The sequence below is a fragment of the Fusarium falciforme genome, chromosome 7 (genome assembly GCF_026873545.1).
Source record: "Fusarium falciforme chromosome 7, complete sequence".
In the NCBI taxonomy this organism is placed as follows: domain Eukaryota; kingdom Fungi; phylum Ascomycota; class Sordariomycetes; order Hypocreales; family Nectriaceae; genus Fusarium; species Fusarium falciforme.
Genome location: NC_070550.1, coordinates 1,833,270 through 1,857,100, shown reverse-complemented (window position 1 = coordinate 1,857,100; position 23,831 = coordinate 1,833,270). Strand labels below are relative to the sequence as shown.

Genomic DNA, 23,831 nt, shown 5'->3' with positions numbered 1-23,831 from the left:
GGGATGTTGCAGAGCGTTGAAGCAAGCATCAGTCCTTTTGATGGAAAGAGAACCACACTTTGTTACAGGGGAAACATGTCCGGTATCAAGGACCCCAAACCATCTGCAAAGTTGCTCAGATCCAGCATCATGTCTGAATCGAGCCCCCTCATGAATCCCCCGTTAAGTTGTTCCAGATTTTCTTCCAGGTGAATCAACTGGACCTGATCATTTTGACATACTCCACCCTGTCGCTCTTGGGCGTTTGGGACTGGGGTGTATAGGGCGAGAGAAACTTGAAGTAAACGATGTACAATCTTCTTGCACCGCAATGCCTGGTGCGTCTCGCCACCAAGCTGCTCCAGGACTTGGAGTGCTGTCTGCAAGGTTTGTACAAGATCTGCGGGGGCGAATCGATGAGTTTGAATATCACCTCTGTTCATGACGAGGATGCTGCCGTAGATGGCCAAGGCAGCAGTGAAAGCTATGAGATATCAGGATAAATTTTGACATGGACCGTTTCTAGGACAGGACAACCTACTGAAATAAACCGAGTACCACCAAATCGGTAGCAAATACTGCTGGTGAGTAGCGTGGGAAATGATACCGATCGACTCCAAAGCTGCATCGACACAAGTCTCCATGCTACTAACACTCATGTTGAATATAAGATCTTGATGGACCTGACGTGACGGCGACTCCAAAAGCCGCGACAAGACGGCTCTGTGTAGAAGAGTCCGCACATTCAGATACCTCACGGTGAGGATGGTGCGGAATCGGTATGTCTGTGTTTCTCCCACGGCTTGCAACTGACTGAGCTCTGATGCAGTGACCTGGGAGAGCCCGGGGGGGAGTTGCTGACGCCAGTTGATCAGGTCCTGGTCTACCTCCAGAACCTTGGTCAGCATCTGATGCAGGCTTGTTGTTTGGGCTGGGCAAGATATGTTGTTGTCATAGACAGACTCTATAACCTTGCCGAGGATGAGATACAGCCGACTGTCAACACACACGTTAGTCCATCGTTTCACAATTTTCTTAATATCATAGCTCTTACGATGTGTAGACCAAGAGACTTGGTGTTGACGCGGCAGAAGAAATCAAGTTATCCGGAAGGTTGCCGGCAAGTGTCTCAAGCTCAACATCAGTTGGCAAGTCCATCACCATGTATGCATTGGGCATGAGTTCTGGACGACCGTAGGTCATGCTGCACATTCTGCCATTGAGTTAGTCATCATTGACCTTCCCAATCACTGGCAAAGTCAAGGCGTTACGTTACCTATCCATGATAAAGCACATCCACCAGGCTCGTTTTCGAAGTTCGGCCTCGAGAGGCGTATAGTGAGCTTGGCTGGCTGGTTGGTACAGGCCTACTTGAAAGGCCGCATGTATGAGCCTGCCAAGTATATCCCACGTCTGGGATGATCTCTGCGTACCCTGAATGTATTGAGTTGCCATCAACAGCGCCTGTACTGTGTGCACCGTCAGCACAACCCACAGTTGGTTAAAGATACGTACTCGGCTCAAGATTGCCTGCTGCCGGCTTAATATCCGGGATCAGTAGCAGTGCTCGCTGCAGGAAAACATCGCCCCTCTCTGCCCTGGCTGACGCCGGCAAGTCTGAAGGGCAGTGAGTCGTAGCGAAGGCCATTAGCAGATTCAAGATGCAAAGCTGAGATCGCTCAACGTTCTGGAAGCTAGTTCTGCGCATGTTGGCGAAGCTGCGAAGGATGTAAGGCTTGTAGAGGTACGGAAAGAATTTCCCCGTGTTATCAAAAAAGGTATCCACCATTTGCAAGACATCGTATTGAGAAGGGAGAACGTGAGGGTTTACTACAGGAGGACTTTGTACGTCCGTGGATGCGAGCGGTGGAGAAGCCGGCCGCGAAATATCGAGTGTGGCGGCAGCTTGAAAGGTATTCAGGCTTGGCGTACGGTTCTGTCCTTGCCCAAAGATGCTGCGCTGTGCGATAATGATCTTTTGAAGGAAGGCAGGGTTGGATGTGGGACCTTGACATAAGTTATCAGCATTGGCAACGGATGGATACAACTTCATTTCTCGTACCAAAGACTCCCGAGCAAGCCTCGCCCCGGAAAGTGATTGATGCCATGCCATCGACGCTATCGCCAGGGTCAGTAGGCCACGCCGACTTGTCGAGACCCGACGCTAGCTCCACATGAGTCTCGTCCTGGGAGATGGCATCACGGCCCTGCATGTCGACAGAACTTGGGTGAGTTCCTTCTTCCGGGGCATCGTTCTGAGCCAAGGACGAGGGAGAGGGAATTGGTTCCCGAGAAGAAGCTGGAACCAGTCTATGGAGCAGACGTTCCATATCTCTGAGTCTAGTGTCAAGCTGTGCTACAGCGTGATGGTCCACCTTGGGCGCAGGCATTACTACCGAGTCTCGATAGTAACATTCAACGCCATGCTCGTTGCATAGGTCACAGACTGGACGCGATCCATCGCAGCGAGACTTGCGCTGCCTGCAAGGCTCGCAAGCATGAGCGGTCCGTTTTCTCTTTCTGGTAATCCTGGGCTCCTGGCCCGCATTGGTTGGTTCAGGATCGTCCATCTTTGGCGGTGATGGATGAGGTCGAGTCAATGTGAGGTGGGGTCGCGATGCCGGACGGAGGAGGATTAGTCATCACAGATGGGAAGAGCTCCTGATGAAACCAAGCCGGCAATGACTGCTGTAGGCACGTAAGGACGGTACGGAGCCAGTTGGACCACATTAAGGCGTCCAGCAGTCATGGCTGTTCGCGTTTGACTCCTGGCGCGACTCCGATCCCGTGACAGTGGCTGGTGCTACTACCCTAGAATTGCCAGTACACCTGATTACATCATCACAATTGGTGTGTGCGGAGATATCTTATGTCCCCGGTAGCGTCAAGCCATCGGCGGTCTTGGCATTCTCCGAATGTCCAAGGAACCATGCACGGCAAGATTCCTCTCATTAATTGACCGAGTCAGAGAACCAACCAAATAGCATTGACTGAGGAAAGCCCACATGGCAATCTAAACAGATCCGCCATATGAGTTGAGGAGTTTTGTAAGCGACTCCACCACCACGAATACTCTCGAGGCGCTTCTCCAACTAATGGCCATGGCGTTCTATCTCGGTTCTCGCTTGGACCATCACGGGAGACCGACATGACAAATACAGTTATCGGTCTTTTTGTGACTTGCTATGGCCATCTGGCATCGGAGATTTTTAGGGACCCTACCACGCCACCATCCTGGAATGGACGGGTAAACAAGCTCACCAACCGGGGCTGTATATAGATGGACCTTGATCATGGTTTGAGGTTGGATTCAGCGTCAAGAGACAATTCCAGTCTCCAACACTTTCACTGCAAGCCTTAAATCAACACTCCCTTGCAACATGACGAAACTCTTCACCCCCCTCAAGGTCGGGGCCATGTCCCTCTCCCATCGCATCGCCATGGCTCCAATGACCCGCCTCCGAGCAAGCGATTCTCACGTTCCCCTGCCCTCCGTAAAGGAGTACTACAAGCAGCGTGCCTCGGCCCCCGGCTCTCTCGTCGTGACGGAAGCCACCGTTATCAGCCCCCGGCATGGCGGTTATGCCAATGTCCCAGGCATCTACAATCAGTCTCAGATCGACGCCTGGAGGGAGGTCACCAACGCTGTGCACGCCAAAGGGTCATACATCTTTCTACAGCTCTGGGCACTGGGTCGCGCCGCAAACCCTCAGTTCCTGGAGAAGGGAGGACACCAGCTTGTTTCCAGCAGCGATGTGCCCATGAAGAGTGCCTTTAGCGATGATATGCACTACCCAACCCCGCTGACCGAAGATGGCATTTGGGACGCAATTTCTGACTTTGCGGCCGCAGCTAAGAACGCCATCAGTGCTGGTTTCGATGGAGTCGAGATCCATGGCGCCAACGGATACCTAGTCGACCAGTTCATTCAAGACGTCTCGAATAAACGAACCGATGCCTGGGGTGGAAGCATCGAAAACAGATCTCGCTTCGCGGTAGAGGTCACTCGCGCCGTGGCCGAAGCAGTTGGCAGCGAGCGCACTGCGATCCGGCTGAGCCCCTGGAGCAAGTACCAAGGTATGCGCATGGACGACCCTGTTCCGCAATTCTCAGACCTTGTACGCAGGCTGGCTGATTTCAAGCTGGCCTACCTCCACGCGTGCGAGTCCGACGCCCGACAAACCAACGACGAGGAGATCAAGTTCATCTTGGACACCTATGGCGACGCGAGCCCTGTTCTCGTTGCCGGGAATTACGATGCCGCTTCCGCCAAGAAAGCGGTGGATGCCGATTACGCGGACCATGATGTTGTGGTGGCATTTGGTCGTCCGTACATTTCCAACCCCGACCTGGTCTTTAAAGCAAAGAACGGCATTGAGTTTGCGCCATTCGATCCAAAGACCATGTATGCACAAAGCGATGAGGGCTACATAGATTATCCCTTCGCCCAGGAAGCTAAGGATGAATGAAGCGGCGCTGGGAGATTAGGGTATGGGTTGTATATTGAGTCGTGAAGGTAGAGGTTCCCCTTCTTTAGACATTCATATTTATAGACTAGAGATATTCTTTCTGTACTTGATCGTTTCGCTACTTTGGCTTTTGTCTCATTTCTTTGTAATCCATTGACAGCTATTGCGCACGGCTTGTCTCAAAATTATGTGTTACCCTCGTTAGTTATGTGTGGGCTTATCTTTCGCCTGCAAGGCCCCCCTACGTAGAGACCCCATTCATTGGCCTTGTGTTACATGCTACTTGGTCACCTTTAACAAGCCGTCGCAAGAGCAACAGTCAACGATACATTCCATGTTCAAACAGCTACTCTGGCTGTTCACTATGGGAATACGGTCTGCCGCTCAAACCAACTTCTTCGACCATGTGAAATTGCTAATGTCGGCTGGCTTCGCAAGGCGAACCCTGCTGGCGGATATCTCTGGCCGAGCAAGAATCTGTTCGTAATGCGGAGCAAAGGCAGATGATCCAATGCTTCCATGCTTTGCCGCCGCTTCATCATGCTCAACTCGGAATGCGAGCCAGACCTCGTTGAAACGAATGTTGGTCTCGGCCAATTCTCGACAAGCGACATTGGCAAGGGAGAAGAGCGCTCCCTGACTGATGGCGGTTACGCCAGCCCACTGAAAATGATATGGTTAGTTAAAGCTGCATCCCTCGGGGAGTCCAAGCACGTCAACAACTTACACCACTGTCACCTGCGGCACCGGTCATAAGGGTCCAGGTGCTCTTTCCATACTTCTGCTCAAGTAGATATGGGATTGTAGCTCTGTATGCGACTTGGACAAGTTAGGGGAATTCGGCGATGAGCGATAGATGCTGATGCAATGGATCGCGGATAGACTTACAAAAGTTGGCCTCAAGATTAACATTCATGACCCTTCGGAGCGCCTCAGTGCCAACATCCGTAATGCGAGGCGAAAGGTCGAAAGTTCCAACTGTCCCGCGGTCAGCATCGCCTCATGCCCTTGTCTTCAAACATATACGTACCTGACGAGTAAACATGTTGGAAGGATGGCAACTGGCCTTCTCGCACACGTTGCACAACGCTTTTAATACCATCGGGCGATGTAACGTCGGCTTCTGCAACTGTGATACCCTTGGATGTTCCAACATGCTTAAGGAGTTTGCTGGTGCTAGCCTGATTTCTTACAACGGCGATGACGTTTCGCCCAGTGTTGAGAGCAGCTTTGACGGCAGATACGCCAATGTTGCCGGTGGCCCCGACAACCAAAACAGTCTCCATGGTTCGGTTGAGTGTCTACGAGCTGCTTGACCGTTTGAGATTGTGGGGTAAATGAGCGCGCGGTCGACAGCAGCGATGATGATGATGTTGGCAAAATCTGGGTTTGAGCCTCTTGTTGGCCTTATTCGTAGTCCATATTTAACGACCTTCATGTGGGTGATTGTCTAGACCAGAGTATGAAATCTTGTTAGGGATCTATGACGAAAACAACAGGCTCGGCTTATCTCCCCGGCTACCCTCCGCTTCCTTGGCTCCTTGCTATACAACTTTGACCATCATAGAGGCAACACAACCTATCCATTACGAAGCCAAACCTCAACTTGACTTGGAAAAATGACTCAGGTAATGATGTGGTTGGGCTCAACCTCTCAACTGGAAAGCTTCACCGCTGTCGGGGGAGACTGCCAGCCTTCAATGTTGTCAGAATGGGAGCGGCTCGACATCATTCCGTGGCATGTCCCAACTACCCTCCTATTGGCCTTCGGCGATCGGGAAATGCCAAGACTGCGGCTAGTGTAATCACCACGGAACGCCCCCCCCACTGAATGGGGCTTCAAGCTGGCGGCTTTACACCGGGGAGTTACCATATCTCCCCGGGTTGATCTGAATAGCCAATTTTTCATGGCCCTATCCTTGACCCGATACATGCTCGGCTCGCTGTAAAGGTACGAGTTCGGGATGCCTCGGGTGAATTTTCTTCAAACGGATCGACCTCGCTGTCCGACGCGCGACTCGAGACGAGGAGTGGGGAGAGGATTGTGGAAAGGCTCTTCAAGATTACTTTCAGGGATAACATTGATATCACATCATGAGCAACCTTGAGCCCGAAAACTATTCATCATCAATCTGAAAAGACTACCAACAAGTTTTGATCGACCCGCAAAACTCACTCTCCTTATTCTCACCAAGCCTTTCTTCTCTTGCGCCGTGCATCATGGCTGCCTTGAAACCTTTCACAGTTTATGTGCATAGTAACACATCAAGTCCCCTTTATCCTGCAAAATGCGGGCAGCTAACAATGTGAACGAGGCGCCGGGCCAAACCCTTACAAAGTCACCATTGTTCTCGAAGAACTGGGCATCCCCTATGACAAGGTTTTATCCAGGGTACTACTGAGGCCTCAACCGCTGACGTGCCTCAGATCGTGGTGAATAACCCCAAAGAAGATTGGTTCCTTGCTTTGAATCCTAATGGCCGAGTGCCAGCCCTCACTGATCCTAACAATGGCGATTTCACCATCTGGGAGTCTGGAGCTATCGTCGAGTATCTCGTCGAGCTATACGATAAGCATGGCAAGCTGATAGTCGAGGATGCAAAGGGCAAGTGGACTTTGAAACAGTATCTGCATTTCCAAATGTCGGGCCAGGTGAGCAGTGCAAGGTTTCCATCATAACTAAACGATTAATAACTTTGACTATCTAGGGCCCCTATTTTGGTCAAGCTGTGTGGTTTCATCGCTGCCCTGACGACATTCCCGTTGCGAAACAGCGATACATTGAGCAGACAGTCCGAGTCTTTGAAGTCTTGGAGACCATACTCAAGGACCGAGAATACCTGGTTGGGGACAAATGGTAAGAGTCGACCTAGCTTTTCTATCAATGTTTGTTTTAACAGCATTGCAGCACATACGCAGACCTGTGCTTTGTTCCTTGGAATAGAGTCGCCCTCTTCGCTCCATTCTTCAAGGACATTTTATGGGATAGGTACCGGATTGAGGAGAGATTCCCCAACTTTCTAGCATGGCATCGGCGTTTGAGCTCGCGACCGTCTGTCAAAAAGGCGTATGGTGAGTCTCAAGACTAACGGGAAGGAATCTTTATATGATCTAGAGAGAATGGGGATGAAGTCATATGATAATATCTACGTTCACTTGCTATCATACTGTGCTACATGCCGAAAGATGGAATCGTCATAAGTCTACCAAGAAACCCTCGCCAACTAGAGTCTATGCAAAAAACGGCATGTAAGGTGCCGTCCGTATAACAGAATGGAGCATGACTCTGTAATCTGAGCCTCGCCCAAGGTTCAGATCATGATAGTTCCAGGCTCCTTCAATAAGATGCCTCAGCAGAGTCAAGCGGCGGCTCCCAGTATGCTTCTCTGTCCTAGCAATAACATCGAGGATTAACAGCCGGGCTGAGTCTCGATGTGCCTCGCAGGCTATAATAAAGATGGGCCACGGGGTATAAGAAACATCGACAGTCTCGAGGATATCCAGACCGCGTTTCACTAAAACCTCGTGGGCTGCTTCTTCTCCAGAGTAATCCAATGCTGCACGATTGAGGAAGACCAGGGCTGCGATAGAGTGGAGGACAGTGCTTGTGTTTGAGGGTTGACGAGACTCGTAGGTGGACTTGGTTGATGGGTATTCCAACAAGTATTTGCGTAGAGTATTCTCCGCCTCTAGTAGGCGTTGGCGCTTTTTGGATGAGATGGCATGTTCCACGTCTGGGCTGATGCTATGAAATAGCATCGAGATGATGTCCAAAATTACCAAGGAGCAGACAGGCCCCTCGTCGTTGTGTAAAAGTTGGGCTGTGTCGGAAGTAGTATCAAGTTGGCCATTTTGGAAAGGCATTCTCTCTGTCTCTTCACTCCTAGGTAGACCCAAGAGTGCGGCTGCATCGACGAAACAGATTGGCGGAGGATCAGGAGGTGCCCACCAAACCAAGCTGAAGTGGCCCATGATTTCATGGTAATGCAGCCAACTGAAGAATGGCCCGTGACCCATACAATGGCTGGGATTCTGCTCGGGGGAGGAGGATTTAGCAATCTTCTTGACGCCACAGAGGTATACTGCCCATGAAGGACCTGTCAAGCTTGGGTGGGTTGTCTACGAGTTGTCTACATTAGTTACCGGCATTTGACAGAGGGAAGAAGAGAAGTGAATAACCTCATATAGATAGAGAAGCATGCTCGCAACAACGGTTTTGCTTGTCAACTCGCGCGTCTTATCGAGGCTCAACGACCGAGCAAGGGCAGATATAGCCTTTGTCTTGTGTGCGAAGGCGGCAGAGTTTCCTGACAAGCGAAGCGACGACAACGCCAAGATACCCTGTAGCACAGCTTTTGAAGAATGTGTAGAGTCTGCAAGCGCCATCTGGAGAATCACCTGCATCAACGGCCGGGGAGGGTCTGCGCCAGGAACCATTGTGTCTGCCCGTATGTCTGCGAGTGATTAGTATCTATCATACAGGTGGACAAGTAGGCCATCAAAATATCTTACAATAGTCTAGAAGCACAGACTCATCCCGGTTGATCAAAGATAGCGAGTACAGCAAAGGGCCAGGGGGTTTGGCGACAAGCTCTGCCATTCATCCTCGTTAGATACGAGCCGACTGGCCAAGGAGAGCAACATACTTGAATAGCTTCCGTCGGAAGATGACCCATACATGGCCACATGCCAAGTATATGTATTGATGAAGTGGAGAGCCTTCTCGCTCTCGGGATTGGCACGCGAGGATTTGTCTGGCTCATGAACCATGGAGCGTCGCCGGTCGTTTGGCCGTGGCCACGACAGTCTGATGCCGTATCCAGCGCATTTTCTCTTCGACCGAGCGCAGTTTGCGCACGAGGGCTGCCGCAGGTCGCAGCGGACCTTGCGATCTGTTGTGCGTTAGTGGGTCAAAGTCCTGAGAGGAAGAGGAGCCCTACCTTTACAAGTCCAGCAGCCAGAAGCCATTGGTTGGTAGGTATCTGTTGGCATCAAACTGCGAGGTGAGTCGATGGCAGTCAGTATCGGCTCTCTATAGATCAAAGCTGAACTTGGGCAGAGTGTTTACCGCCGTCCTCGATCCTCTTTGAAGTTGAAGGTCACCGTGACTAATCACGGCCCTAGCTAAAATGACGTGCGTTAGCGTCGCGGATTCTTGCCTGGCCTTATGAGCGTCCAATCATAGAAGACGACTCTATCCAAACTCGGGCAAGGGCGTCAACATTGGCACCATCATGAGACATGCTCTCTTGATTCCAAGGGTGCATGGAGATCTCGGCATTGATTTATCAGCCTTCTCATTTGAACTGACCGGGAAACTCGAGGCACGGCATTTGGACTAACCCTATCTCTAACAATCCACGCGTCTGCCATGCCTAGGGAAATTTTCGCGTTTTCTTGCCGTCCAAGACGCTCTGTCCAGCCAGAGCGATGGGTAAAATAAAGGATGACTTTGGAGGCGGTTCTATAGCCCTTTCTGCTACATGGAATGGTCAATTTCAAAGCGCACATGTCATCTTAACTTCAATAAATGGTCAAGAATTGCGAGCCAATTTGTCATCCACTCCATGCTTCAGCCAGGAAAGGAAAGGAAAGGATATAAGAGCCCGAATGTTGACTTTCAGTATGGATGAAGCAAGCTCTTACGCCAAGTCCTTTTACAAATAAGCCTATAATCCAGCACTTTCAACCTCAAGCACCAGTGACGAAAATGGGACAAAGTTGGAACCCTCGTGATGGAACCCCCAACCTCAGCGGCAAGGTTGCACTAGTCACAGGCGCAAAGTGAGTCTCTGGTATGTAGGCCATGAACACCAACTCACAGTTTCAGCTCTGGCATCGGCTTGCACACAGTCAAGCATCTCGCATCTAAAGGCGCCAAGGTCTACTACACTGCCAGATCCGAAGCCAAGGCCAAAGCGGCCAGGGAGGAAATACGCTCCTTGGCATCCGAGATTCCCGAGAACTTACTAGTATGGCTTCAGCTCGATCTTGGTGACATTGGTAGTGTGCTGAAGGCAACTGCATGGATGAGGGAGAATGAGTCCAAGCTTGATATTCTGAGTACGTTCCCACGCTACTAGGGTTGGCTGTTTACTCACAGCTGTCAAGTCAACAACGCAGGGTTGGCAACAAAAGATCTCGAAACCAATGAAGTTGGTTGGGAGACAGCTATGGCAGTCTGGTATTTTTCCCTGATTGTTTCTCCGTATGGCAGCATCTCACAGCTTCTAGTCACGTCGGCCATTTCGTTCTCACAAACGGACTTCTCCCGCTCCTCAAGAACGCAGCGGCCGTCAAAGACGCCGATGTCCGTGTTGTTACCGTCTCGTCGAGCGCGAACCACATATTTCTGCCTGCGAATTACACCTTCGACTTTTCAAGCCCTGCATTTCTTCGCGGTGAGCTGCCGTATGAGCCGTGGAAGTACCGCTACGTGCAGAAGCGCATGTTCAACATCAACGCCCTACTCTATAGCATGGCCAAGCTCGCCAATGTCTTGTTCGCCCAGGAACTTCAGCGACGTTTCGACCAAGCCAAGATTCCTATCTTGTCATTGTCTATCAACCCAGGAGCCGTGAAGAGCGACAATGCTGTGGGCATCTTCTCCTCTTTCTTGCAGCCACTCATCAGACGGACTATGCTGGACTTGGACGAGGGCTCTTTCACGACTCTATTCGCCGCTACTGCTCCAGAGGTCTGGATAAAACCCGAGGTGTACAAGGGTAAATATTTGGAGCCTTTTGGTGAGGTCAAAGAGCCTCATCGCGTTGCAAAGGATTTGAATCAGGTGCGCGCTTTTTGGGAGACGACAACCAAGGAGGTTGAGAAATATCTTTCTCGACGTCATCAAACATCACTTTTCGAATGGTGAGATGTTGCTTCACAGAGAAGCCCATTGGCCAGAGTTGCTGCTCTGTACTTATCTTGCGGAGTGGCGGGATGTGAGACGGTGGAGGAAACCTTCATAGATTGTCCATAACTCTAGATTGGCATTGAACTGCGCATTGTTTCTATACAGCGCTTTTTTTTAATTACGGCAAAAGTAAGTGACATATTTACCTTTTGACCACGGACGCCTTCGAGCCCGTAATTAGATATCTGCATCATCTTTTTGTCTCAAAGCCACTGCAGCAAGGAAAGCAACAGGCAAAATGGCCAATGTAACTCCCTCCACGGCTGGTAGGCCACGCATGGAGGTGTCGACAAGGGAGAGAAGTATGCCGTAGTAGTAGCCCATGAAGAACGCCTGAAGGACAGTGAATGCGTTGATCATTTCCGCTTCCAATTCCGGATCCTCAATAGAGGCAACAACGATGCAGACCATAATTGCAGAGAGCTGTCTTAATGTCTCCAGGGCATTCTCTGCCTATCCTCCTGTGAAGGCCCGTGACTGACAATTGACAAGGAGGACAAGGTCAGAGCCCCATCGCTTGTTGAATCGAGTGGTATCAATTAAGCCCCCTCGCCACAATACATCCATCTCATCATGGTCCAGGAGATCAAGAAGGTCTTTGCCCCCGGATCCAGTCGACAGCCAGGTGACAACCTGTCTGCTCAGCGTGACGAGAGTCGCAACATCGTTGATAGCTAGGCCAAAAGCGATCAGAGAGCCGGCACCTGTTGAAACTTGAAGCGACATGTTGAATATGATGGTGGAGACGTGAGGAAAACCGTTTTTGGTGATATGATATGCCAAGATGACGGGTCATGCTTCACAGTCCGGCCCAGGGGCGGATGACTGACTTCTTCTATTAAGGAAAACGCCCAATGTGGCTCTCAGCGAAGTGCGCCTTTTCAGCTTGAGAGTATACGCTCTTAACTTTGATAGGCCGGTCTGGATAATTCATGCCATACAAAAAGGGTGTGAAGCTAGTGCCTTATCTTAAGAGTCTTCTCGGTCAGTGCCTAAAGAACCAGGCTTTGGAAATCCCAACTCGCATTTGCGAAGCACGATAATGCGATCCACTAACTACCCCGCCCTGAAGTTGCTTGGGACCAGTAGCAGTCCCCAGCAAAGTTGTGGAGAATTGCTTCCACGAATCTTGTCAATAATGACTGAATCCGGTAGGTCAACCTCAGGTCAATAAGCTGCGTCTGGTAACCTCTTCTGAGGCACAACCGTATCTCTCTTAACAAGGACACTGCTGCAGTTTACCCGCTTAGGGGAGCTTTAGAAGAAAACGACAGAATAGTGTGTCTTTGTAGAGGAATATGAACCTAAGATATATCTGAGATTGTATACAGGTAATAGAGTAGTTCTAAGTATGCATGAAGAATGAAGTATAATGTAAGTGGGAAATATTAATCAAAGATGAATTTCGGTATTAACCCATACCTTCCTTGACCATTCGGCGCTGGGGGGTAACAGCTCAGGCTTGGCAGAACGCCCATCAGGCGACAGGAATCTACTTGTTTGGGGACCACATGGTCTGGACCCTAGATCTTCGCGGTCCGAAACTAAGACGAGACCATCTGGCTTGTGACGATAGAAAATAATCTCGATCTATGTCATGATACGTCCGTGATTGTTGAGACTTTCACGCCTCTACATATTCTCCTCACTATCAGTCTGAAAGTAGGAGCGCCACGAGCGGCTGAGGTGGCATGGCATTCCTGAGCAGTTGTCATAATATTTCTCAATGTGCACGAGGTTAGTAAACCATGAACTCTTACTCGACGCCACAGAGTTCCGCGCATTCCATCCGACATATATGGCGGCAATATCCCTCCGGCTGACGAATTTGAGATGGAATGCCACTGATTGGTGTCTAGCTATGGCATCCTAGTCGTAAGCCTTCAGCCCGTTGCCTACAAGCCACCTAAGGCCGACTCGAGGTAAGATTCTATAACAGTAGGTGCAACTCTTCTATTTAATCGGCGTTCATGCCACTCTTTCATAGCTGGTTTCCCCTTCACCATCACATTACCCAGTTTACTTTCTGTGGCCAATCTTGTTCGTCCAAAATGAGTCCCCCTATGCCTGTCGCTCCCAGCGTCTCTATTGAGATCCCACAGAACTTTGCGTTCGGACCGACTGTTCTCGACCCCATCGAGCAATCCGTTGAAAACGGCACCGATGGCACCAATGATGACAGCAAGAAACATACTCACCTCGTCACTGGTGCTGTAGCCGAGCCAGTGACGTCGTTGGATGTTTTGGCGAACTTTAAAGGAACCTTTCGAGGGTTCGGCTTCAACACCATCTTTCGGCCCAACAGCAAGGCCACTCCGACTCCGTTGCCAGTGGAATCTACCGATGCCAACGATGACAATGTGTTGCAACTCAACCTGACAAGTGAGACCATGACGTTCGGAAATGAACTTGGCAACGTTCCCAATCGCGGCCTGGGCCTACAAGCAGACATCATGCTCAACGGCGTGCCATACACTCAGACCATCCTTGACGCCATGCCTTCGGATGTCCTCTCACCTTGCAAGCCGCCCGTCATTCATTTTGAGCCTGGCCTGTGGATGCGAGTTCCTGAGAGCGCCACCATGCCTAATCTCGCTGCATCTTTCACTAGAATGGCATCCATCCCTCACGGCACCACCATCAACGCCCAGTGTTTCGGGCCAGCCACGACTCACAAGGGTCCACCTGTGATTCCTTCTGTGGGAATTACACCCGTTTTTCTTCCTACTGGAGAAGATCAAACCTTTGCCAGTCAAACCGCTTCAGACCAAGTGTCTCGTCGCCTCCCCCAGGACCTTACTCCTTTCATCAAAGATGGAACCATCACTCAGGAGATCCTTAACGACCCAAACACTGTTTTGAGGAACGCAAACAAGGGAAAGAATATTGTAGAGCATACCACCTTTACCGTCACCACGGCGTCTGAACCTCCTAACCTTGGCGGAGGGACCAGCAACATTGGCTTCAACATCGGCGCCGACGATGGAAAGGTGTTTCCTGCCACCCCTAAGGAGAGAAGCGGGAATGCGAACGCGACCAAGATGACTGCTCAGTACTGGATCTCCAAGGTGCGCGCAGAGATCCGTCTTCTACCATGCATGGAAAAGGGCGATTTGGTCTCCCCCGTTTCCAACGACCCCAGGGATATTGTTCCCCAGTTCGTTATAGACCGACACCACGTCGTCACGGCTCCCAAGACTATCACTGTCGAGTACACGCAGATCCAGTACTCGCAGTTTGTGGCTCTTGACTTCAACGGCCTCGGCTGGCCGCACGTCAGCGTCGCTACTCTTGCACCGACCAAGCACTTGAACGGTCCCAAGCTCAAGCATGTAGTCGTGAGGAAGAAGACTTACTAATTCACCATGGACGGCCATGATGAAGGCAGTGTGCTATAGACAAGCTGACATCTAAGCTAGGCAATGCGAGAATGCAGGGGTTAATTTGAATCTAATGCTTAGTCCAATTCTTAAATTCAACTGACAATTTTATATATGTTATATCAATGTGATCTCCATTCTTATAGCCCTTTATTTCTTCTCTAGCGCCTACCAGAAGGAAGCATCAAACATTATAGACAAGGCGATAGCCCCGGTGGAAGTGGTGTGTGATCGAACGGGTCAAACGGGAACGAGTTCGACCACGTTCGACCAAAAGTGAACCTTAACCTTAAACGGTCGAACGCGCTCTCGTTCGACCTGTTCGACCATGATCGATCAAGCAAATCAGAATAGTATATATAGCTTCGCTCATTCCCACTTCTCTGTCTAGATAGGTCTATAAAAATAGCTAAAAATTAGCTAGGAATTAAAAGGAAGTTTTTTTTTTTTTTTTTTTTTTTTTTAGCTATTTAGCTAGTAATAAAACTATATATAATTTCTTAGATTTTTTTTAAAAAAAATCAGTATATATATAAATAGCTAAGTATATAGTATAAATATGCTGTTTCTAAACTAATTAATTAGTAATTTTTTTAAAAAATTAATAAAAATTAATATAATTTTCTTACTATATAATAGACTTAACTTTAAAATCTTAGCTAGTTTAAGCTTAGATTAAAATTTCTAGAGTTTTTTAAATACTTTACTTTTAAGTATAAATTTATTTCTATATATTATAGAGCGATAATACCTGCATAGTTATAGCACTCCATTTATAAATTCTGTCTGTGTATAAACTTGACCTTCATAAGTCCTCATGTAGAAGCTAACTTGTCTCTTATAGCTAGCCTTATCCTGCTGCTTGCTTGATACCACCTCTAAATCGTGGCTCATAGAGACAGCAAATATTCTTTTTTCTTCTGGAGGCAGATTTCCACTCGGTCGACCAAGGGGCTGGTCTTGGTTGTCAGTATGATCGTGATTGACCCTGTCTAGAGAGATATTATGCTCCACTTCGATGATTCGGCGTCCCACTTGGTATAGGGTACTGGCATCGAAGAGTCCCTCCTTCACCGGACCAGGTTGCGCCATCAACCGTAGGCCTTGCAGGCGAGTATCCAGCCGGCGGCATTTAGAAACAGCAAAGAAGAGCAGAGGCAAAAAGCATGCCTCAAAGGTAAATATGGGGGCCGTGGATTGAGATGTTTGGTGGTGTCGCAGCCGGATTCTATGCTGCGATGCTCTTTCAGCCAAGTCTACGACATGCTGGAAGGCATTCAGGTATTGGTCGAACCAGAGCTCGGTGTGTTGCCTCGGCGTCTTGAGATGAATCTTTGCGATTTGATGTTTGATGCGCATGCCACATATGGCGTAGCCATCCATCAAAGACATGGGAGTTGTAGCCTGTAGTTCGTGTACTCGGCAATCCCACTCATCCATCGTAATCGCGAGCCTGTCCTTTTCGACATGACAGCTGCTCGGCATGACGTCCAATACCTGGGCCGCTAGGCTATCGATAGCAGCTTGAGCTTCTGAAACACTGCCGAAGCTTACTGGCATCGATGCATCCAGGCCCCCCATCCTTGGGAGGCAGATCGACTTGGCGTCTCCGAACATTGGAATGAGACTCAACCGATGAAATATTGGCAAGAGATGGTCCCGGGTCCACAGAGAACATGATGACTCATTGAGAATCGTAATTCCATGTCGGGTGTGCTGAAGGGCAGCGTCAATGTTGCCCTGCAAGTATTCGATACAGATAAACAAGACGCAGAGCAGCAAAATCAGCTGCTCGTTGTCCACTAATACGGTTTGTTTCAACGCCTCGTTGTAGTGGCCAACAGCAAAGGTGCTCGGCCGACTAATGCGGCCGCATTTGTAAAAGTCCTGATAGAGCGAACCAAGAGCAAGGACAGCGTGGCGCACCATGGGCTGGAAATGGCTGAATTGCATGACCAGGTGAGTCCAAAAGTATGAATCCATTGGGCCTGAGAGGCTGGGACCGGCTATTTCTCCGAAGAACTGGAACGTTTGTCCTTCTCTCTGGTCGTGGGCAACGAGCTGGGCAGGCCGATACCACGTCAGCGCCGAACTATCGTAGCCACCGCAGACACGTCGCGAGGAAACGCATCGCGTGCAAGCTGGCCTGGCCTCATCGCATTTTACTTTTCGGGTTCTGGCCAGGGAAAAACAGGGGGAGGAACGGGTCAGTGTCTTCCTTCACCAGCCAAGGACATGTTCTCCTGGCATCCAAGGACTCACTTGCACGTCCGACACCCTGTCCTGACATGTTGGCGAACCATCGGTGAAGGCATGTTTGTCTTGGCTTTGTACGTGACTGGCGTGGGGCAGTCCCGAGCGATCGGTGAGTATTCTTGATGGAACCGAGAGAGACTCTTAGTTGCTGCATGATGACGAGGAAGGACATTGTGCTCAGTTTGGTGATGTCCTGGCCTCGAGCACAAACAGAACGGTCGGAGTAAAATCAGGCCGATGCCGACGCCTCCGTTTTCGGTGGAGCAAGGGGGCTCAATCGCCTGGTGGGGCAATCCCGAGCTTGCAACGAACAGGAGAGCTCAATCGCAAGCCAGAGACATCAAGTCCCAAGTCCCAAGGCCCCAAACAACTCTAACACATGCCTGTCTGGAGAATTCACCCGACAGAACGCTTTCCATTTTATCCGTGTTATAGAGACTCGGTACAATAATCATTCCGTGTTCAAATGAGGAGTCCGTCGGGTTTGTGGGATAGCTAGCTAATGGACGCCACCATCGAGTTGTAGCCATTTTTTGTCATGGCTCACCAAGGTATAAAAGGTTGACAGTTATGTGAACCATTGCAGAACCATCCCACACATCTATATCGCTCCTGTTCTCATTGTCCTACATCCCAAGCATCACAATAATGTCGAGCGGCCAGATAATCTTGATTACTGGAGCCAATCGCGGCATTGGCAGAGGACTTGTTGCTGCCTTTCTTCAGGAACCAAGCACAACGGTCATCGCGGCTGTTCGTGACCCTTCCAAAGCATCCTCTACCGGGCTCACTGAGCTTCCTAGAGCTACAGGCTCGCGGATCATCGTCGCCAAGATTGATGCAGCCGACGAATCCGCCGCTGAGGCTGCAGTCAGCGGCCTCCGAACCGACCACTCCATTGACTCTTTGGATGTGGTTGTTGCGAACGCGGGCATAAACCACTCGGGAGGTCACGTCATTCGAAACTCAACCCAGACAATTCATGACCACTTTGCCGTGAATACGGTCGGACCGTTGACCTTGTTCCAGGCCACAGCTCCGCTGCTCCGATCCAGCAAGAGCGGTCGCCCCAGGTTCATCGCTATCTCGTCCAATACCGGCAGCATTTCGGAGATGGACATCATGCAAGGTCTCTCGACCACGAGCCCTTATGGAGCTAGCAAAGCAGCTCTAAATTGGTTTATGCGGAGGATTCATTTCGACGAGGGCTGGCTTACTACCTTGGTCATCAACCCAGGTTTTGTCCTGACCGACATGGTGGCTGAGACCATGCGAGGTTATCCGGTGAAGCCTGAGGACCTGGGTGCTATCACTGTGGAGGAGAGCGCCACTGGGATTGTTGAAAGAATCAAGACTGCCAAGAGGGACGTTAGTGGCACATTTCAAAACTTCGATGGCAACCCAATTTCATGGTAATGCAGCATCTGGTACATTGGGCTGCTTACCCAACAGCGAGAGGCTCAGGGCGGGCAGGCAGTTCAGAGATAAATGACCACATTACTAAAGGCTGAGATAGACAGTGGATAGTTTAGAGAATCTAGTTATTATTTGTTTCTTAGGGATCCCGCAATTAAGTCAAGGGCTGTGCTGTCCCGCTCCTGGCGATAAAGGATAAAATGCTAGACCTTTATTAGTTTATCTGGTATAGCTAATATTGCTAGGCAAGAAGGAACTCGACTCGAAACTCAGACTTAGGCCACCGGCTTCAGTTCCATATGAAGGTCTTGGTAATGTGACGGCAGTCACAGCTGCGGGCACCTTAGCCGCTGCGCCACGGGGCAAAAGGTTGGGCCATGATCGCTATTGTAGCAATTACAAAAGGTGCTTCACCTGCCGATAGGGCTTACAGCGCTAGTACGGGGGACCAAGCCGTAATAGGTAACCGAATATCATTGAGGAGATCTTTAATCCACGGTGGGAGCCACTTGACTGGTTTTAATCCTTTAGGCATTTCTTTTTCCACTGAGGCAATAGAGTAAAAGTGTAAGATACTGGCAAAGAACAGCGTCTAATATAATCTGCCGCAGAATACTAAAAACTTTACTTATAATAATTATATATATTCCTAAGGGATAAACCGGGCTATCCTAGGTGTATATTAGTAGAAAGATGAATCACGCTATATTTAAGGAAGAGGTATTATTATATCTAGTTATATACTTAAAGGTATTAAATATAACTAAGTTATATTAATAGCTAAGGTAGCTATTATATAAGAAAATATAATACGTATATTTTATATATTTTTAGTAGCTAGATAAATTATAAGGATTATAAAGTAACCTTAATAATTTAGATTATTAAGATAGTTAGATAAGCCTAATAATCCCCTTATAATTAGCTACTTTATATTAGCCTTGACTTTCCAGAATGTGTGCGTGACGAGGACTATTGTCTTTCACTAAAATGTCAGGAACTGGGCTCTAGTGACGATTTCGACGATGAAGAACAGTATGGTCGCAAGCGTCGCAAGGTATCTCGATCTCCTCATAGCTCGGTCCGCAGTATCCCCACCGGTGCTCGCAGCTCGCGCCGAGAGACGCGATCCACAAGAGCTGCCGCACACTCCATGAGGAAGCCTGACACATCGGCATGCGGGGTGTTGAGTTCAATCCCATCCAGGCAAGTTCTATTTCCTCCTAGGCAAGTGCGTTTCTTGCTCGACTTCAGGAATGGCCGCTCGAGAATGTTGCAGTGAAGCGCATCACCGAAAACGGGAAGACGACGTTTCAATTTCAGCTTATGCGGCCCCTTTTCGCAAGTCATTCGCCTGCCAACAGATCAGTATTCTTCTATATTATGCTAAGGTCTTTAAGAAGAGACTATAAAAAAAAACATCACTTCCACGCCTCGAAAACTTCCGGAGACTGAGTGGCTTGGCACTCTGGAATTCAAGTGTTGAGCTTTCATTCGGGTCCAAGTCCAGATCTCCTCTTAGTAGGCCGAGTCCCAACGCTGCTACTAGAGCCTTGAAGCTCGATCGTATATCCTCGTCTGGTGGTAATTGACCTTCCATCCGAGGTATAAGATGGACCTCGCCGTATTAAAGATATTCTGAGGATTCATAGTGGACATCAAACCTAACCTATTCAACCTCTTCAGCCAATCGGACTGCGTGATTAAGCGTAACGCGATTTCCCACGATAAAATACCTCCTCTTCCAGCGCAGAACATCAAGAAAAGCAACTACAAATCGTGCAGCGTCTGATAAGTAGGTTAACACGACTAGTATATCTCTATCACCAGGAATAAGAGCAACATTATTCTCCGCATCCAGCCATATATTCGGGACGTTAGTAAGCCGGATTGGGATCCATGGACTCGACCAATAGTCGAGAAACATGCCAATCGAGATAAGTGAAAATTCCAAAGTTGTCTATTCCAGCGCCTCCACAGCTTGCAATTTCCATCGGTAGGATGGCACATGACCGAATTGCCTGTAACGCTTCGACGAATAACGCGATATTTGCGTCTACGTCTATCAAGTTAAGGCACCGAATGCATCGTGGTAGGTATATATATGGTTTGGGACGTGTTGTTAGTCGGCGTCGATGTCGTCCATATAAGCCTCATCCGGATCAATCTAATCCATGTCCGGCTCGCTGTCAGTTTCACCCAAGTTGTCAGGCTGCTCTTGTAAGCCTATTGCTGTTCCAGAGGACCAGGCCGTAACAATTTTGTCTTTGGTCCGAGATAAACTTTACTTCTAAAAGCCAAGTCATGTCGCAGCACTGATTCAGTGTGACATGGATGAGGATGATCCTCCTAATGGCTAATTTCTATGTGCCACTTTGGAGGCCACTTGGTGCGACTTGAGAAGAGATCTTATAATCATGCTCACACTTAAAATCGTAGACGCTCTTACATTCCTCATATAGCCCTCGTTATAGGAGCGTCCGACGCCCGCATGGTCGATCAAGAGCCAAGGCGATTCTGAAACTACTTGCATTGTCCCATTCTCAAAGTTAATCTGCGAGTGAAATTACAGGAGAAGTTGGGAACAGCTGTTAAGTCGCAGTGTCTTGATAATATGTCGCTCGGGGCATCAAAGCGGAAAGTGTATATTTGCTGCATGGAGCCTCTTGCAGTGGCCATCCCTGTCCCAGGCAGCCCGGTGGTTGGGAACGAGTTGTTGACACCTGAACCCCTACCTAGTTGCTTACCTACAGCATTGTACCACTGATCGTTGTGTAGAGCTAAGCTCCGTATATAGATTGCAAGTGCATGTAGTTTTCCTAATGCTGGAATGCCTTGCCAGCCAGCGAAGCGCTCATCGTTGTTGTTGGCTCGCTGATGTGTAGTTGCGGCTCGCTTGCCTCTCGCCTTTATAGATCTTCTCATGGGCTGCTCCTGCCGCTCTTCCTGCTGTTGTTCTTGCTGCGTGGTGTCCGAATGTGCCGCAATCTCCGCCCGATCCAGCTCATGTAATTGCTGCGAGAACTCCTCTAGCATAGTTGAACCGTGCTCATCTGCAGTAGCTTCGAGTGCAGCTCTAAGAGCTGCTTTTGAGCTTGCGAGAAGGAATACTTGTAAGGCGAGATTGACAATATGGCCGATGCAGCGGATTCTGCGGTGTTTGTGAGGGTACTCAGTCTATACTGTAATTTAGTAATAACTAGGCTACAGCAGCATTAGCGGACAAGAGTTAAACTTGCACCTGATTCCGCCTCCAAAACCTTTGATAGCTCCTCTAAACAGGTGTCGTTTGACGCCTACATATTAGCCGAGGGTTTGAGCAGTAACATTGAACTTCCGTGGCGTACCGGCGATCAACTCAGCCTGTGTAGCACTAGAATGGCTGTATTTGCACTCTGGCAGCCCCAGTAGTGCTTTCCGAAGCTTGAAGTCCTCATCGACCCATTGAACGTATACAGCGAGTACACCATGGCGATGTGGCGATGTCTAGAGATCAGAAGATATGTGTATCTTCGACTGCGTTGTTTGAAGGCTCTCGCTACGCTGTGAGCTGTATAACGAGTGGTTCGAGTTATTATAGCCCATAGCCTGCTTCTAATCGTTGATGGGAAGGTCCCCGATGGCTGGATTATACACCAGAGCCACCTCTCGCAGCTTAGAGTACTGAGCAGCCGAAAAGGGCAGTCTGCGCCTTGTTAGAAGCCCACAACTGCCTCAATATAGGCTTACTGATTAAAAGCGCGGAGAGCAGCCTGCGAAGGGCGAAGACGATATACGAATCGATGGCGCCAGACGAAACACCTGAGGCAAATGTACTAACCGGACTATCATTCACAGCCTTGCTTGCTCGTATAAGGGCTTTGTGAGCCGTTTCTGCATGGTGTACAGCGTTTCCAGGCACTCGATTCGACCATGGAGGATTCTGAAAATGAAGACAAACGTAAGTACGATGCCCCTTGGTCTTTCTGCGCTTCGGGCCAAGCTCAACTTGGAGGTGTTGATCGGGATAATCTATATAAGTTGGCTAGGTTTAGAAAAACTAAAAAGACTAGTTTCTAACTACACAATCTAGTAGTGCACTCCCTTGTCTGGTGCACTCGCTTATCTTGTACGTTATATCTAGCCGAGAGGAGTAAGAAATATACATATAATATACTCAGAACTATTGGTCTAGACTGCAGCTTAGACTAATAGTCCAGTTTAAAGGTAACAGACGGACTGATAGTCTAGTCTGACCAAATTAGACTGACTAAATAGACAGTCGGAGGTGTTCAGACGGACTGACTAGAGTATTAGGAGCGCTGAGCGAAGGCACTCGTTTTCAACCATGTCTCCACAGACATTATATCCGGATGAACCTTCTTAACTTCCTCTATGTCAACGTTGTAGCCTTCGTCTCGCAACCAATTTATCATACTTCCCAGTTCCGCAACGCCAGCCATTAAAGCCTTTCCGAGGAAACCAAATGTTGTGCCAGCTTGGCTCCCGGTAACTCTCTTGAACGTTTGGCTTAGTTGGGAAAAGGTCAGCTCGTCGCCTGCGATGCCGACAGCCTTGTTTGCCCAGGCAGCAGGGTCGTGGAAAGCCTTCGCTGCAAAGACGCCAATATCCTTAGTGACCACCCACTGCAGTGGCTTCTCCTTCAATGTGTTGCGTACTGCCGTCATGAAGACCTTGCTCTGGAAGCCTGGAGCGATGCTGTCGATGAAGTTGACGGGCCGTAGGATCGTCCAGCCCATGGAGCTCTTGCCGTTAGCGGTGGAATCGCGAAGGTGAATCTCGATGTCATGCTTGGTCTTGAAGTGTGGGACGAGGGTGGGGTTGTTCCATGACTTGTCGTTACCACCGCGGTCGACGCTGCTGTAGACGAAGTGCTGGATGCCGGCCTTGATAGCTTCGTCGACCATTTCCTTGCCTTGTTTCAACTCGCCATCTAATGGGGCCCGTGAATCAATCGACGCCTGCATGGAGTAGACTCCCCATAGTGGAACGGATCCGGCGGCTTTCCTGGCAGCTTCGAAGAGAGTAGGGATTGAGTCGAGGTTCCCCTCGACAAGTCTGATGGAAGAAGACTTTGCACAGAGGGCCTTGGCTCGGGGGGACTGAGCATCGCGGGTGACGGCAAGTAGCAGGAAATCGGAAGGCTGACTTGCGACGAGGGCGTCGAGGACGCTGCCGCCCTGTTTCCCTGTGGCGCCGGTGATGAGAATGGCGCGGGACATGGTCGCGAGAAATGGTGATGGGTGGTGAGTAAGTGGATTGCGGTTCTGGAGAGTGACGGAATGTGACCTGACGGGAGCATCGCTACAAATATATCTGGTCAGACTGCACCTCTGAAATGGCGTTGATTTAAGAAATCTCAGAGTGGGGCGAGACCAGGTACCTCGATTTGGGTAATGAGATCATTCCTTATGC

The 23,831-nt window shown here is 49.5% G+C and overlaps 9 protein-coding genes across 9 annotated transcripts; 5 read left to right on the top strand and 4 right to left on the bottom strand.

Annotated features, from left to right (window-relative positions):
* Window positions 1-62: 62 nt before the first annotated feature.
* Window positions 63-2,549, bottom strand: NCS54_00918300 (Zn(2)-C6 fungal-type domain-containing protein; the record flags this gene model as incomplete). The annotated part of the gene is made up of 6 exons (XM_053154538.1): window positions 63-463; window positions 521-975; window positions 1,034-1,192; window positions 1,256-1,448; window positions 1,495-1,986; window positions 2,042-2,549. 6 exons carry the CDS (start codon window positions 2,547-2,549, stop codon window positions 63-65), a joined length of 2,208 nt encoding a protein of 735 aa, XP_053010513.1.
* Window positions 2,550-3,359: 810 nt separating this feature from the next.
* NCS54_00918200 (Oxidored-FMN domain-containing protein) lies at window positions 3,360-4,448 on the top strand (the record flags this gene model as incomplete). Its single annotated transcript, XM_053154537.1, has 1 exon — window positions 3,360-4,448. The coding sequence occupies one exon, from the start codon at window positions 3,360-3,362 to the stop codon at window positions 4,446-4,448; it is 1,089 nt and encodes a 362-aa protein (XP_053010512.1).
* Window positions 4,449-4,832: 384 nt separating this feature from the next.
* On the bottom strand, window positions 4,833-5,734 carry NCS54_00918100 (Hypothetical protein; the record flags this gene model as incomplete). The annotated part of the gene is made up of 4 exons (XM_053154536.1): window positions 4,833-5,111; window positions 5,176-5,267; window positions 5,337-5,426; window positions 5,479-5,734. 4 exons carry the CDS (start codon window positions 5,732-5,734, stop codon window positions 4,833-4,835), a joined length of 717 nt encoding a protein of 238 aa, XP_053010511.1.
* Window positions 5,735-6,668: 934 nt separating this feature from the next.
* On the top strand, window positions 6,669-7,537 carry NCS54_00918000 (Hypothetical protein; the record flags this gene model as incomplete). Its single annotated transcript, XM_053154535.1, has 5 exons — window positions 6,669-6,705; window positions 6,764-6,828; window positions 6,876-7,100; window positions 7,157-7,305; window positions 7,357-7,537. The coding sequence occupies 5 exons, from the start codon at window positions 6,669-6,671 to the stop codon at window positions 7,535-7,537; spliced, it is 657 nt and encodes a 218-aa protein (XP_053010510.1).
* Window positions 7,538-7,679: 142 nt separating this feature from the next.
* NCS54_00917900 (Zn(2)-C6 fungal-type domain-containing protein) lies at window positions 7,680-9,416 on the bottom strand (the record flags this gene model as incomplete). The annotated part of the gene is made up of 5 exons (XM_053154534.1): window positions 7,680-8,567; window positions 8,628-8,902; window positions 8,961-9,041; window positions 9,095-9,340; window positions 9,389-9,416. 5 exons carry the CDS (start codon window positions 9,414-9,416, stop codon window positions 7,680-7,682), a joined length of 1,518 nt encoding a protein of 505 aa, XP_053010509.1.
* A 742-nt stretch (window positions 9,417-10,158) lies between these two features.
* NCS54_00917800 (Hypothetical protein) lies at window positions 10,159-11,322 on the top strand (the record flags this gene model as incomplete). Its single annotated transcript, XM_053154533.1, has 4 exons — window positions 10,159-10,232; window positions 10,279-10,511; window positions 10,560-10,632; window positions 10,683-11,322. 4 exons carry the CDS (start codon window positions 10,159-10,161, stop codon window positions 11,320-11,322), a joined length of 1,020 nt encoding a protein of 339 aa, XP_053010508.1.
* Window positions 11,323-13,415: 2,093 nt separating this feature from the next.
* On the top strand, window positions 13,416-14,723 carry NCS54_00917700 (Hypothetical protein; the record flags this gene model as incomplete). The annotated part of the gene is made up of 1 exon (XM_053154532.1): window positions 13,416-14,723. One exon carries the CDS (start codon window positions 13,416-13,418, stop codon window positions 14,721-14,723), a length of 1,308 nt encoding a protein of 435 aa, XP_053010507.1.
* A 2,925-nt stretch (window positions 14,724-17,648) lies between these two features.
* Window positions 17,649-18,416, top strand: NCS54_00917600 (Short-chain dehydrogenase; the record flags this gene model as incomplete). Its single annotated transcript, XM_053154531.1, has 1 exon — window positions 17,649-18,416. One exon carries the CDS (start codon window positions 17,649-17,651, stop codon window positions 18,414-18,416), a length of 768 nt encoding a protein of 255 aa, XP_053010506.1.
* Window positions 18,417-22,708: 4,292 nt separating this feature from the next.
* Window positions 22,709-23,638, bottom strand: NCS54_00917500 (Nucleoside-diphosphate-sugar epimerase family protein; the record flags this gene model as incomplete). The annotated part of the gene is made up of 1 exon (XM_053154530.1): window positions 22,709-23,638. One exon carries the CDS (start codon window positions 23,636-23,638, stop codon window positions 22,709-22,711), a length of 930 nt encoding a protein of 309 aa, XP_053010505.1.
* Between the last annotated feature and the right edge of the window lie 193 nt (window positions 23,639-23,831).